General features: G+C 49.4%; 1 protein-coding gene across 5 annotated transcripts; it reads left to right on the top strand.

Moving 5' to 3' along the window:
• Nucleotides 1-1,148: 1,148 nt before the first annotated feature.
• On the top strand, nucleotides 1,149-14,003 carry Mfsd2b (MFSD2 lysolipid transporter B, sphingolipid). Of its 5 annotated transcripts, none has more exons than XM_002729615.4 (14): nucleotides 1,937-2,093; nucleotides 5,758-5,883; nucleotides 6,784-6,908; nucleotides 7,631-7,754; nucleotides 8,064-8,142; nucleotides 8,231-8,361; nucleotides 9,767-9,857; nucleotides 9,968-10,089; nucleotides 10,569-10,652; nucleotides 10,915-10,995; nucleotides 11,199-11,308; nucleotides 11,596-11,739; nucleotides 12,054-12,230; nucleotides 13,271-14,003. In XM_002729615.4, exons 1-14 carry the CDS (start codon nucleotides 2,028-2,030, stop codon nucleotides 13,293-13,295), a joined length of 1,485 nt encoding a protein of 494 aa, XP_002729661.1. In that variant the 5' UTR covers nucleotides 1,937-2,027; the 3' UTR covers nucleotides 13,296-14,003. The 5 variants fall into 5 exon arrangements, 4 of the variants coding, with proteins under 4 accessions (XP_002729661.1, XP_006239931.1, XP_006239932.1 ...); XM_006239869.3 differs by having other exon boundaries at nucleotides 7,604-7,754; XM_006239870.4 differs by lacking the exon at nucleotides 5,758-5,883 and having other exon boundaries at nucleotides 1,945-2,093; nucleotides 7,604-7,754.
• The last annotated feature ends 1,712 nt before the right edge of the window (nucleotides 14,004-15,715 follow it).

Raw genomic sequence — 15,715 nt, 5'->3', positions numbered from 1 at the left:
ACACACACACACACACACACAAGTAGAATCAATGATTTTTTTTAACATACTCAACTATATTCAACCATGACAGAGTTTTGGAAATGTGCATCTCCTTGAAAAGGAGCTCCTCTGGGCAATGGTGGTGTGCACCTTTAATCCCAGGGTTTGGAGGCAATGGCTCTCTGAGGTTGATGGTTAGCCTGGTCTACAGATCGAGTTCCAGGCCAGGGCTACAATGAGAAAACCTGTCTCTAAGAAAGGAGGGCCCTACCACACCCAATATGAGCATGTTCTTACTATGTGCTATGGTTCATCTATAGGAGTATCACTTTAAAATGAGATTTTTTCTGTTATTGTTATTTATATATCCCAATACAAGTGTTTTATATTTGTTCTTCACACTTGGGAGGACATGTTTACCTTGCCAAATGTAGTGATTTTTTGCAGCACAGTGTTTTTTGTTTTACTGTAGTGCAGCTTGTGCTTGTGTCCTAAGGAGGATTGTGTCTAATCTAATATGTATAGTAACCTCTTGTTGCCAGACTTGCGGTCACAACCTGTGCCCCCAACAAACCAGGTTGAGTCACCCACCTTCTACACACCATTTCAGAGCCAAGTGAATAGTGAAAGGGGAGAAGGAAGGTGTCTGCAGTGTGAACACTGTTGGGTTCAAGAACTCGACAAACCATCCCTTAACACTGGACGTCCAGGACCACAGAAAGGACTGCGGGAGCCTAGTTGCAGTACTATTCTGCTCTCAGAGTAGACTTCTTATAGGAAAAAACAGGTTCTAAAGCTTAAAGGGCAAAGAAGGGAGCAGTGACTTACTAGGCAAAGTGTTCTCAACTCACCTTTGGGCAGATTGGTCCTAAGTGAGGTAAAGGGGTAGTGGAGAGGGGTGAACAGGGAATTTCAGAACATTGACATAACAGAGCATGGGCATTATAATAACCTATTGGCTTATTAGTAGCATTCTTCAATGTCAGCCACAAAAACCACAGTGAGCTCATATGTAGGTGCAGGAAGGACTGCCCAGTGGTCCCCTCTGAACAAGATATTTTAGACATAACAGTTCATATTGACCTTTGATTTGATGGCTATGTAAAGCTTTATGGAATTAAGATTCAAACCTCATACAGAACATTCAAAATATACAGAACAAAACAGGGTATGTGGTCAGCATGTCCTTGAGCCAAATGACTTCTCTGTGCCAGTGACTGGCAAGCATGGAACAAAATGGCTAAAGCTATTCTGGGGGAGTTGGGATGAGGTTAGACCATAACAAGCACACTGAGGAAAGGAATCCAAAGATCCAGTGGCCTCCCAAATCCCAAGAGTGTAATTCAGCAGTCCAGCAAAGCTGACACGTTGGAACTCTCTTAAGAAGTTGACTGCCTGGGGCCTTTTCTCCCAGGAGGAATTTTGGGTTTCACACACACACACACACACACACACACCCCCGCCTTGGGATGGGGCGAGGGTTGACTAATTTTCAGGGCCCATTGTTTCAGTAGTCTGATGATACAAGGAAGGATAGTCACTATTTTCTTGTTAGGTTTTATACAGTGAGGTCCTTTGCCTTTTGAAAGTATTTCCTGGGGTATTGAACCACACATCATTCACAGGCCAGGACTTGGTCGTGCAGATGTAGGTGCAAGTTACCTATAGGAAAGCCTGGGAAATGTGTAGTTTGGGACTCAGCCATATTTTTAATCTGAACAAGTGAAGTGTATTGCTTCGTTTAAAGAATAGATTTATTTGCTGGCTTTCACCCAAGGCAGGTTAGCCGAGGGTTTCTGTCTACAATAACGCCTGCCAAGAAACAAAATCGTCCCTGAGGACTTGGCAGCTTTTTCCCAGGTGTATGGCGACTGGAAGCTTCGAGGTCCTCTTATACCCCCACACTACCACCATAGGTGGCAATAGCTACTAGGGCTCCAGGGCGGGCGGGCTGCCTGCACACTGGGACCACGCCCACTTGGCCACATCCAGCCTCCCCGGTAGTCCCCGCGCCGCTACAGCAGTCAGAGCTGAGCAGCCACAGGATGTCGGTGCCCCACGGACCCACCCGGGCTCCAGTCGCAGAGCCTCACACCCAGGAGCCAGGCTCGGTGAGCGCCAGGGTGGGAAGAGGAAAGCCGGGCTACTCGGCCCTCCCAAGGGCAGGGAAGAAAGGCACCTACCACCGCAGTTTGTTCAATTGTTGGGCAGTGCGCAGTTTGGTGCTACTGGGACAACCCAGAGAAAATAGGAAGGCATCCTGGGTCCAGGCGTGAAATAACAGCTTTACTCAATAGGCAGGCAGGCAGGCAGGATCTCTAGTGTCCTGACTGCAGGTCCTCCTGGAGGCCTCTTAGCCCTGGCAGATGGTAAGGGGGCTGCCTCCTTTCCCCAAACTCTAGGCAGCTCCCGTGGACTTAACCTTCCTCTGGAATCCTGGTGCTGCCTAGGTACCAAGTTCTCCTTAGAGGATTCTCCGGATGCCCAGGATTGAGAGGTGCGGGTAGAGGGCAGATGGAAACCCAAGGTATTCTTAGACCTTCTGTGTTCTCTCTGAGGATGGGGCTGGGGCTGGGTGATATCGAGGCTGGCGCTAATGCCAGAGAAGTTAAGAGCCACTGGGCTGTTGTCATGCTAAACTCAGAACCTATATCAGTTCCACAGCCAAGCTATTTCTGCAACTTCAATGGATTACACCTCCATCGCCTTCCTTGACTCAGTGTTACTTTCAGGCACCTTAGATTTAAAAAAAAAAAAAAGTGGCCCTCAATTGGAGACCCCCGTGCTTAAGTGTACCTGTAGCCCCAGCACCTGATTGGGGAGGCTGAGGCAGGAAGATTCCTTGATGTTCTGGAAACACTAATAAGAACCATCTCCTTAACAATTAAGAAAGGTGAATGAGGAAGAGATGTGGCCCAGGGGCAGAGGGTCTCAGATGGTAAGACTCCTGTACTGGGAGTGGGGTGCGATAGAGGGTCCTCTGGAACCTCACATTTCTCAGGATTTAGAGATATGTGATATCAATGGAAAAATAAAAGACACCTAAGACTGCCATCAAGCAGCAGTGTTTGATCACCCTAGTAATGCTATGATGTCTAATATGTCTGCATTCTGCTTGTCAAGAAACTGAAGGTCAGCAGGTCTCACAGCCAGTTTGTTGGTTTGGAAAGTACAGATTCCATGGACTGCACAGGACTGGCGGGGTTAAGGAGACCAAGCATTCATTATTCAGAAGGTTCGAGTCTGTCTCATGTCAGTTTCAGCTGGAATTTGTTGTGATGGCCTTTCTATTATCTCAAACCTCCACGGGCCCATTTAGGGTAAAACAAGAGACTCATTAAAGAATGGGAATCCACTCACACTGGATTCTGCCTGTTAAGTTTTTCTGGAAGTTGCAGTCACACAAATGTCAGAAGAAGAATACACCTAGACTTGAGTGTGGTTTTCCTCCTAGGGTAGGAAGCATGTGTGACGTTTGCGATATGCCTTATCTTGGGAGACCTTCCCTTCCACACAGCCTGCCTGTGGTGGTGTCTACAAGATACTGAAATGGACAAAGTCCTAGTTCCTGCACGCCCCACTCTGTCCCCAGGCAAAGGATGAAAACAAATGATTCCTAGCACTGTTTGAAGATAGAATACTATACAGCATCTTCATAGACATTGCTTTAAGAACACCTACTATGTGCCTAGGTTCTAGAGGCTCCACAGTGAGAAGGTTCTGGTCTCAGCTTACGTGGTGGTGGGGAGAAGTGGGAAGTAAGAGAGTATACCAGACAGCTGGGCAAACTGGGCTGTCCGGGAATGACTGCCTCTGAGGAAGAAACCTTTAAACTCATACCTGAATGGTGAGCAGTCAGCTCCTGAAAGAACAGGTATACCTTCCAGAGAAAAGAAAGAGAAATACAAAAACCCTGAAAGAAGCAATGGTCTCAAAGGGTTTGGTTCTTTTTTTTTTTTTTTTTTTTTTTTCTTTTTTTTTCTTTTTTTCGGAGCTGGGGACCGAACCCAGGGCCTTGCGCTTCCTAGGTAAGCGCTCTACCACTGAGCTAAATCCCCAGCCCCAAAGGGTTTGAACAATAAGAAATTCCCACCAAGAAAGCTATTTAAAGGGAGAGAGGGAATGGGTGAAGAAGGCCATCATGAGGACTTGGGCATTCACTAGGCAATAAAGACAAGTTGTGGGTTTTCAGCAAAGAGCAGACATAGTCTGGTTTATAGTCAAAGAGCACTGGTCGCTACAGGGAGTGTAGAATAGCAGCAGAGAAACTGTGTAGAGGGTTTACCTGATAGCTGGAGCAGGGGAATTGCAAAAGAGGAACAAGGATGACCAAGGTTCGTGACCTGAGTCACCAAGCAGTTATTTAATGCAATGTGACAAATGGGGTTCAGAGATGGTCTAAGCTGTGTTTAGATCACGTGGGGCTGTTTGTTGGCAATCAGACACTTAAGACTCCACTGGATGGCTGAGGGACTGTGATAGTCAATGTTCCTGGCTCTCACACTAGTTTGTGATACTGCTGTGCTGGTGAACAGCCTTTCCAGAAGGAAGGAGGAGAGCTCTCGTCTGTAAAATTTGCTGGTGTCTCCAGCATGCATACTCCCATCATGGTCGATGCCAGGGAATCAACAGGTAGCTTGCAAAAGTCACAAACACTGGACAGCTGAGTGAGTAAAGGCACCTGCCACCATGCCTGATGACCTGAGTTTGATACCTAGGGTCCCCATGGTGGAAGGAGAGAACATACTGTGACCTCCATGTGTGTGCTATGGTGCATACACATCTGCCCCGCACACAAAACAAATGTAATATAAACCCAAACATCAAACGATCATCACAACATCTTGTGAAGCTGGCAGGACAACTGCACGTGACCGAAGAGACAAACAAATCCTAAAAGTGTCATGGGTTAATTCAAGATCACACTGGGACCCACAACTCACTCTGATCACTGACTCAGAAAGCATGGGGGCAGGATGCAAGGAAGAACTTCCCCCTGGAATGACTTAGAGGTCATGGTTTAGAATTCTGTTTTTCAATTCTCTCTCACTTCCCCATAGGATGACTTGGGGGGGACCGGATATAGATCGCTCCTGAGAGACACATCCAGAACATATCAAATACAGAGGTCAATGCTAGCAGCAAACCACTGAACTGAGAACAGGACCCCCTTAGAGAAATTAGAGGAAGGATTGAAAGAGCTGAAGGGGCTTACAACCCCATATGAACAATAATGCCAACCAACCAGAGCTTCCAGGGACTAAACCACCATCCAAAGACTATACATAGACTGACCCAGGGCTACAACTGCATATGTAGCAGAAACCTTGTTGGGGCACCAGTGGAAGGGGAAGCCCTTGGTCCTGCCAAGGTTGGACCCCCAGTGCAGGGGATGTCGGGGGACAGTAAGGGGAGGAGATGGGGAGGGAACACACGTATGAGGGAGGAGGGGAGGGGGGCTTATGAACAGGAAACCGGGAAAGGGAATAACATTTGAAATGTAAATAAAGAAATATATCTAATAAAAAAGGATGGGGGTTGGGGATTTAGCTCAGTGGTAGAGCGCTTGCCTAGTAAGCGCAAGGCCCTGGGTTCGGTCCCCAGCTCCGAAAAAAAGAAAAAAAAAAACAAAAAAAGGATGACTTGGGGGCAAAATGAGGTGGAGATTTCAGAGTCCTCAAGCCATCAGGGAATACAAGATTTTTACAGAAGTCATGGATATGGGGAGCTTTTTGTTCTTGTACGGATAGGGGTTAGTTCCTGTGTCTCCCCCAGGACAAGAGAGATGGTCGCCTCTCAGTCTGTACAAAGGTGTGCTATGGCATTGGTGGGATCCCCAACCAGGTGGCCTCTAGCGCCTCAGCCTTCTACCTACAGCTCTTCCTACTTGATGTGGCCCAGGTGAGTGTGGGCTGTAGCCTGTGGCCCCCTGACTTTCTATCTCCTCTCCACCCTATTTGACCCCATGCTACCACTTCAGTTCTGGTAGACAGCCCTTTGACCCAAGTTTAACAACAACATAAAATGCCACGGAGGGCATTTCTCTTCAAAATTACTCACTACATCCTGCTTGTGCTAGGAAAATGAGAAAACAGTCAGGTATAATGACATGCACTTGTAATGTTAGCATTCCTGTAGAAAGGCAGAGGCAGGAGGATCAGGAGTTCAAACCCAACCTCAGCTACATAGCTAGTTTGAGGCCAGCCTTACCAACCTACATAAAACCCGGTCTCAAAACAGTAAGGTGGGGATCAGAATGTAGTTCAACAGGTAGAGTGCTTGCCTAGTATGCATGAAATGGGCACAGTGGGGCAAGCCTATAATCCCAATAGTAGAGGCAGGGCTGGAAGTTCAAGATCATTCTTGTCTACATAAAGAACGTGAGACATGAAGCCCTATCTCAGTGGTTCTCAGCCTCTAATGCTGAGACCCTTTAACACAGTTCCTCATGCTGAGGTGACCTCCAACCTACAATTATTTCATTGCTACTTCATGACTGTAATTGTGCTACTACTGTGAATTGTAATGTATTCTGATATGCAGAATATGTGGGGGTCATGACCCAGGTTGAGAAACATTGTCCTTTCTCAAAAACAAAAAGCAAACCAACAGATAGTTGCACAGGTATCAATGTTACCCATCTCCTCGGTGGCTCTGATGTCCCTGGAATCATGTCCTGGGCAGGGACCCTTTCCGCCACAGCTCTGTCCCGAGATGAGCTCCCAGATCTTCATCCTGGCCGGCTGTGTTGTCAGACTGTAGACCCTTGGTTGTATTCATCCATCCTCTTGATGGTTTCAGATCCCCGCTGCCCAGGTGTCACTTGCCTTGTTCGGAGGGAAGGTGTCCGGGGCAGTTGCGGACCCTGTGGCTGGCTTCTTCATCAACAAGAGCAGAAGGACAGGGTCTGGACGGCTAATGCCTTGGTGAGCAGTCCCTTGGTGCTGAAACTCCTCCTGCCCTCTGTGTCACTGTCACTGCCTTAGGTTTCTTAGTTGATACCTGTGGATGGTTAGACGACAAGCCTCTGCAGTGTAGATGAGTGAGGTTAGAGCATAACTCCTTCTGTAGCTCAGAGACAAGCTTACAGATTGTCCCTCACTCATCAGACGGCCCAGGGCTCCCAAGTCTGCCTGTGGCTCAGCACGGTGAGACTGGGCTGGCAGGCCCTAGAGCGATGCTTCTCAACCTTCCTAATACTTTGGCCCTTGAATACAGTTCATGTTGTGGTTACCCCAACACTAAAACTTTGTTTACGTCATGATTGTAATCTCACTACTGTTATGAATTGTAACATACATATCCTAAGCAGTATGTCGGATATTTGACCCCCAAAAGGGTTATGACCCACAAATTGAGAACTGCTGTCCTAGAGGAAGAGCCAGTTTGTGCTTGAGAAGGTCAAACTCAGGGCCTGATATATGCTAGCCAAGTGCTCTACCACTAAGTAACCACCATTACCACCCACCCCCCAGAGTCTCTCCACCAATGAATGCCCTTCATCCATCACTTCTCTTCGTCCAGTCTCCATGGCTCCCTAAAAGCCTCCGCTCCATGGCCTCTCCAGGGGCAGAGGCAGGGTGACATTGTCTCTCTTGGGTCCTTGGTCCCCATGCTGTAGGCATGTGCTTCAGCTCTGCTTCTACAGGGTGCTGGGCTGCATGCCCTTAATCGCACTGGCCTACTTCTTCCTGTGGTTCCTGCCCCCCTTCACCAGCCTGCGCGGGCTCTGGTACACCAGCTTCTACTGCCTGTTCCAGGCCCTGGCTACGGTAAGTGTGAGACCTCTCCTCCTAGGCCCTGTTCTGGTGAGCCTCACTGCCAGCTTAGATTATCATTCAGAGTAAGGGTGTTGTGGGTCTGGACTCTGCTCGGAAGCCTGTCATTACCTCTGCTGTTCTGCTCAGAGCCCTTACTTCTGAGCCCTTAGCTCTCAGGTTAAGATGACTTGGTCTTTTAGGAACCTGGATGGGACAAGGTGGCTGCTGGCTTTTACAGAGTCACGTGGCAGGGGAGGGCAACAGCCCTTGAGTAGCAATATAGGTGGGAGGGCTGTTCTAACCTTTGAGGGGCCATCCCAGTTCTTTCAGGTGCCCTACACTGCGCTCACCATGATCCTCACCCCGAGTCCCAGGGAGCGGGACTCTGCCACAGCGTACCGTGAGTACTGTTCTGTGTACCGGCTGAGAGCTGCTGTCCTTCAGATCTTACAGTTTGCCGTGTCACCTTGTACATCCTCTGTCTCCAGGGATTACCATGGAGATGGCAGGAACACTGATGGGAGCCACTGTCCACGGGCTCATTGTATCCAGTGCCCATGGGTCCCATAGATGTGAGGGTACTGTGCACCCTACGAGTACTGCTGTCTCCCCAGATGTAGTAAGTGTCTGAGGTATCCAGGATCCCTCTCCCCTCTGAGGTCAACAGCTTCCTACAGGGATGCTCTTCTGTCTTTTCTTCCTCTCGAGCAAGCGAGCGAGCGAGGGAGCGGGAATGCTGACTGTACACTCACCCTTTTCCTACTTCTCTAGCTGAACTCACAAGCCCCAAGACCCAGCAGGCTCTCCACTAAGCCTGCCTTGAAGGAAGGAAGGAGGGAGAAAGGGGGTGGGGGGTGGAAAACCTCTACAGGCTCACTAGTGGAGTGCTTGACCAGCATGCATGAGGCACTAAATAGGTTCAATCACCAAGCATGGCCAAAAGCAGTCAAATAACAACAACAAAACCACAACCCAGCATGAAGTGCACACCCATGATCCTGGCACCTGGGAGACTGAGACAGAAGGAGCACGAGTTCAAGGACATATTTGGTCAGTTAGTTCGAGGCCAGCCTGAGCCATATGAAACCTGTCTCCAAAAACCTGAAACATTCAGTGTGTGTGAGATGTTGTTTAAAAAAAAAGGGGGGGGGATTTAGCTCAGTGGTAGGGCAGGGCGGGGGGGGGGGCGGCGGGAGGGGGAACGGACCACCAATAGACAAGAAAGCAACAGCCCAGTGGGTAGTCTTGCCTACCCACTGAGTTATCTAGCAAGTACAAAGGAAGCCCGTCAGCATCTTTAAGCCAGGTATAATGGCTCACAGCTGTAAACCCAGCACCTTGGAGGTGGAGGCAGGAAGATCCCTTTATCCTTGGCTACTTAGTTACAGGCTAGCATGGGCAACACAAAGAGCCTGTCTCAAAAACAAGAAAGAAATTCACATACAAACTTGCCATCAATTTCAGAACAACAAAAGCAGCCTATCAGAGCCAAGGACAGTAGGCCTTCCCGGGTGAGGCCAGGGCAACTGCGTGCAGCTGAGTTGGGAAAGCCACTCCGCACCCACCGCCTGGTCCTCCCAGAAGCCCCCTCTACCCTCCTTGGCTATCACCCCCAAGCATCTCTTTATCTGCATTTTTATTTTCTTTGTAGTTCATATGGGTTCCTATACATCACATTGTTAACTCCCCACTGCCCAGACCTTATTGTGGACGGGGGCAACTTACTCTTCATTGTAACCTCAGGGTCTAGGACCCAGACGTTAGCAGCTGTGCCTGTTTGCTGAGTAAGATGGGGCCGTAAGCACACTGACCTCTGGTCGCGTGGATGCTTCCTTCTACATGGGAACAAAGAGTCAGCAGAAAAGCAAGACTGTACTGAGCCCTCAGACCTAACAGAGTAAACCAAAGGAGAGGAAGCCAGCATCCTCGAGCTTTTGGAATGCTCTTTCTGCTGGCACCGTACCAGTGCCTTTCTCCCTGGGCTGGAAACATTGTCCCCAGTGCAGTTCTGTCCTGTCCTGCAGGCTCGACTCTACTGTATTGCAGCCGCTGTGGTTGCGTTGACTTACCCTGTGTGTGGCAGTTTGCTGTGCCTAGGAGTGAAGGAGCAACCAGGTAGGGAGAGGTACAGTAAGGGCATGAGAGGCAGAAGCTGGGAGCAGGACTCCTCCTGGGGGCTGCTTTTTGGACCCTGCTAATCCAGGTACCACTGTCCTGTTTTGCAGACCCTTCTGCCCCAGCTTCAGGCCAAGGCCTGAGCTTCTTCACAGGCCTGGGCATCACTTCCCGGCACCCACCCTACCTGAACCTGGTGGTCTCTTTCTTGTTCATCTCAGCTGCTGTCCAGGTACTTCTGGCCAAGGGATCGTGCTGCCCATGCTTATTGTAAATTGGCATGCAGTCTCGAATGACCCAGGCTGACCCTGAACTTGCTATGTAGCTAATTCTGGTCATCAACTCCTGATTCTCCTGCCCCTGTGCAAGTGGTGGGATTACAAGCATGCATCATGGTACCTAGTTTTGTGGACCGAGAGAGGCTAGTGCTGAGAAGAAAAACCTGGATGTGGCTCATGTGACTGGGCCCTCTGGGAAGTTGGTGGTGTGTGGTATGGCATCCTCTTATTACCCAAAGTCTAGTAAAGTCCATTTGATCTTAGCTATGCAAATGGAGACAGTGCAGTGGAAATGACTCATATATATTGGGGGGGGGGTGCCCTTTGAGTTCAAGGACTCAAAGGAGAGGCCCTGCTGGATACTGTTTCTTACACATGACTTCTGAATTCCTGCCATTCACTTCATAAGACCTTTTCTTGGGCAACCCTTCAGGTGGAACAAAGTTACTTTGTCCTGTTCTGTACACACGCCTCTAAGCTACAAGATCACGTCCAGAACTTGGTGCTAACCATACTGGTAAGGGAACCAAAGAGGTGGAGGCTGGGGCTGTCAGGAGCCTGAGCTGGGAACCTCTATGGCCAAAGTTCTAATGGCCACATTTTGTTTTAGTCTCATTCCAGCAGAGGAAGGATTTGGGGGCCAGGCTCAAAGAAAATAGCTACTGGTTCAAACCAGACAGTTTTTATGGTTAGGTGTCCTACCTAAAAGCAAGGGCTTTGCGATGTGGGAGAAGGTGTGACCTTCAGGACCATGGTGGGATGATGCCGTCTGCTCACAGGTCTCGGCTGTGCTGAGCACCCCACTGTGGGAGTGGGTTCTCCAGCGATTTGGGAAGAGGACATCTGCATTGGGGATCTGTGTGAGTGAAGCAAGGAGCAAGGCCTGAGGGTGGCTGGGGAGGTAACCATGGAGCCTGAACCTAACAGGGCTAGACCCACGTTCCTTGTGTCTGCTGGGCCTAGCCCAGGACCAGGTGCAGGGCTTATCATGGCCAAGGCTGAGCTTGTTAATGAGAAAGCAAGCCAGGAAGTGTGGGATCCACTCACAGGTGTGTCTCCTCAGGTGATGGTGCCCTTTTCTATCTTGTTGGCTGCTGTGCCCTCAGCACCGGTGGCCTACGCTGTGGCCTTTGTCTCTGGCGTGAGCATTGCTGTGTCCCTGCTGCTACCTTGGTAGGCTGGATGACGGGATGGGGGCTTGGGAGCCTCATATCCTTCCATAGGGAGTCTCTCTTCCCCCTGCTGACCTGTTTCCTGTGGGGCCACCAGTTGCTTCCTTCGAGCTCTCTCAAGAAGGAGCCAACAATGGAACAGAAGGGAACACAGATATACTGCTGGATGGTTGTGGGCTTGTTCTGGACAGAGAGGACTCCCAACTACATCTCTGCCCTCCTGAGGACTCTCAGGCTGTCTGCTGGTTTTCAAAGTGAAGAGTACTGACTCCATGCACCTGCCCCTAGGTCCATGCTGCCAGATGTGGTGGATGACTTCCAGCTGCAGCACCGGCATGGCCCAGGCGTGGAGACCATCTTCTACTCATCCTATGTCTTCTTCACCAAGCTGTCAGGCGCGGGCGCCTTGGGCATCTCTACCCTCAGTTTGGGGTCAGTCCCAGGGCAGGGGGTATAGCAAAAGCACAAAAGACCAGGGGGATGGGAAGAGGAGGTCAGAGCCTCTGCCCTAGATCCCCTATGACTCTAGAGTGCATGTTCTACTCCATGGAGTGCAAGGGACTCCATCATCCAGACTAAAGGGGTCCCAACTCCTCTCTGGCCTTTCATATGTCCTGCATAATAGGCTAATCTAGCTAGAAGTCAGTTTTCAGGAGAGGGCAGGGTGACATGTCTGTGGCTTCTGCACCCAAAGGGGAATGCTCAGCAAAGCTGACGAAATGAGAGAGCCGGTGGTATTTCTCCAGGTTCGCAGGGTATGAGGCAGGAGCCTGCCAGCAAGCAGAAGAAGTGGTGGTCACGCTCAAGGTTCTCATCGGTGCTGTGCCAACCTGTATGATCCTTATTGGTCTGTGCATCCTCCTGGTTGGCCCCACTCCCAAGACTCCAAGCCAGGACACTTCCTCCCAGCTAAGCCTTCGGAGGTGGGCAGTGTTTGCACGTGGGTACACATGGGCAGGGGTAACAACCTAAGGGACACACACATGCACACACACTGCTCAACAGCTAACAGCAGCCTGTAGGTCCTGCCGCACTGGCCAGCTAAACCTCCTGATTTCAGGTCACTTGCCTTAGCTTCAATGACTCTCTTTGTTCCTGGATGTCCATCTATCTCTAGTCTTCACCTTTAGTCTTCTTCTTGGGATACCTCATGGATTGGAGATGTGGGGGACACCCAAATCTTCCTTATACCCCATCTATTTATAAAAACTAGACCACCTCACACTTGGTGTTTTGTCACCCTCTACCCTGCACCTCTGTCAGGTTCCACATCCTGGGACATCAGTTTTTGCATGGTTGTACTTGGCTCACTGGTGCGGCTCCTCCTCTCCCCTAGGCTTTGCTTTCTGGTCTCCATCTCGGAGGAGAATCACTGTCTGCCCAGGGCCAAAGCCTGGGCACTTCCTTCTCTTCTCCCCATGACTGCTGAGTGGCTGTCTGCGCCTGCCCTTCCCCTACGACACATCCTGCTCCATGGAGGGTGTGTCTTCAAGGTTTTCCCAGGATAGAGCAGGAAGCTTACAGGATATGTTACACGAATCCCAGTATCCCAGGAGCTCAGCACAGTTCCTGAGGGTACTGAGGGAGGGTATGCTGCACATCAACTCACATCTGGCCTGGGGATGTTCCTACGTACAAGTACACATGCGGGTGTCCATGTCTGCACAGGACACACACGGTAGTATTATCATCAGCTACTCACGTCTCATAGCTGATAACGTCAGCCTGCAGCAAAAGGGCCCAGAGGTCACACTTTCACTCTACAATGCCTAGAGGAGGGGACTTGACTGATGGGACTCAGAAGGGACTGGGCTATGGCTGTAACGGAGCTGAGTGAGGAGTTGTTGGCAAGACATGGAACAGCCACTGAAACTTCTGTGGCACTCTGTGACGGGGCGGAGACCCTCACCTCACCCCCTCACCTCACCTCTCTCTTCCTCCTTGGCTTCTTTTCTTCCCTCAGGAGGACTAGCTACAGCCTTGCCTGAACTTTAAGGGGACCTCTGTGAGCTGGAAAGGAGAAACCTGCATTTTCTGGAACTCTCTTCATCCAGCCCCTGAGTATATCCTAGCAACTTAGCTCAGGGCATTTTCCCTTGTGGTGGAGACTTTAGTGACATCCCCTGAGGGGATGGTTCAGGTTCTGTCTGTCCGGGAACTCTGCCCCACAGCTCCTTGCCTGTTGAACCTGGACCTTTTCAGGCTTGTACTCCAGACTGCTCCACCTTCAAGAGACCTGATTCTGAAAGCATCCTCCTCAAAGATTTCTGACATCAGGAAGCCCTGCCTACCCTGGCCAGTACATTCCCTTTGCTAAATGGCAGAGCTCCAGCACAGGAATACAGATGCAGGCATCTGAGTCTCCAGTGGACACCGGACACAGTGCGAATGGGCGGGCTGGAGGCTGAGCACCGTCTGGCCACTTCTTTTTTTGGTTCTTTTTTTCGGAGCTGGGGACCGAACCCAGGGCCTTGTGCTTGCTAGGCAAGCGCTCTACCACTGAGCTAAATCCCCAACCCCTGTCTGGCCACTTCTTAAGCAGGTATTTATCCAGCATCTGCCCTGTTCACAGGAGTTAAGGTCACTTTTTCTCTCAGTAGACAGAGGATGACATGGAACCATCAGAGGCCAGCCACTTTTGCAAATTGTGAAATAGTCTGAAATTCTATGATATATATAAAACCATATAATAGGAATTACTGTTTTCTGGGGTCTCTGTCTTTGGGGAAGATTCATTGGGGTTTTTTTTTTTTTTTCAAAAACAAATTTAGCTGGGGTTGGGGATTTAGCTCAGTGGTAGAGCGCTTGCCTAGCAAGCACAAGGCCCTGGGTTCAGTCCCCAGCTCTGAAAAAAAGAACCAAAAAAAAAAAAAAAATTAGGGCTGGAGAGATGGCTCAGCGGTTAAGAGCACTGACTGCTCTTCCAGAGGTCCTGAGTTCAATTCCCAGCAACCACATGGTGGCTCACAACCGTCTGTAATGAGATCTGATGCCCTCCTCTTCTGGTGTGTCTGAAGATAGTGACAGTGTACTTACATATGATAAATGAATAAATCTTTAAAAAAAAAAGTAAAAAAAAAAAAACAAACCAAATTTAGCTGGGTATGGTGATGAAGGAAGGGGGACATAGAAAGAAGCAGGAGAATCAAAGTCCTCAGCTATATAACAAGTTTGAGGCCCGTCTGAATAACCTGAGACCCTGTCTTAAAAGCAAACAAAGAGCTTACTCCTACCAGGTGGGTAATATGAGCCTATGGGTGGCCTACCATCATCTCACGCTGGAGTCCCCTGATGAGAAGCCGTTAAGCACAGCTCTTGCTCCAGCCACTATTCCATAGACCCCGCACCACGTTGAGTGCTCGATGAATTTGTAAAGATCAGGGCCGCCCCCAGCCCCAAAACAAACAACTCACTTCTCCTCTTGCTATCCTCACCTCTTGCCATTCCTTTTGCCTCCTTACCCGCCACCCAGGAGTCCAATAAACTTGGTTTCGGTCTCCACAATAAAGACAGTTCAGCTTGGTAGGACAAACTCCAGCACACAGAAAAGACTACACTATTTCTATTTTTACTTGTTGTTTTTCCTGAAGATTTATTTCTGTTATGTGTACCTCTTTGTGCCTGGGTGTCCATGCATGTAGTTGCCGCCATGACCAGCAGAGGGCATCAGAGCCCCTGGAGCTATAGTAACAGGTGGTTGTGGCTGCCCAGTGTGGACGCTGGGAACCAAACCCTGGCCCTCTGCAAGAGCAGCAAATGCTCTTAACCACTGAGCTATCTCGCCGACCTTTTCTTCGTTATTTGATGTTTGAGACAAGGTCTCATGTAGCCCAGGCTGGCCTTAAACTGATCTTGTGTGGCTGAGGCTGCCCTTGAACTGATCTTGCCTTAGCACTCGAGTGCCAGGGTTACAGGCATGGGCTACCAAATCTGGCAAACTCAGTTTTTTTTGTTTTTTTTTTTTTTCTTTTCTTTTTTTAGGAGCTGGGGACCGAACTCAGGGCCTCGCTAGAGCACTAGGCAAGCGCTCTACCACTGAGCTAAATCCCCAACCCCCCGTTTTTTTTTTTTTTAAACCTGTTTAGTTGTTTAGATGAGAGGTATGTTGCCTAAGCTGGCTCAACTCCTGGGCTCAAGCAAGCCTTCTCTCTCAACTGATTGAAGAGATGGTTGTTTCTCATTTTAACAAATATCTTATGTACCTCAGGATGGATATGTCAGTCTGGTCTGGAAATACACTAAAATCAATGTGTGGTAACCATGGCACAACCGTGTAGTCATGCCGAGGTAAGAGACCATAGAGGGACTTCTCAAATATCAGCATATGGAGATATTTACACAAGTATCCAAAGCAATATGGTTTGTAATTTCAAGAATAAAGCCAGGAAACATGAAACGCCCATGCCAG

Source organism: Rattus norvegicus, chromosome 6 (assembly GCF_036323735.1).
Source record: "Rattus norvegicus strain BN/NHsdMcwi chromosome 6, GRCr8, whole genome shotgun sequence".
Classification (NCBI taxonomy): Eukaryota; Metazoa; Chordata; class Mammalia; order Rodentia; family Muridae; genus Rattus; species Rattus norvegicus.
This window is presented reverse-complemented; position numbering and strand designations above follow the sequence as displayed.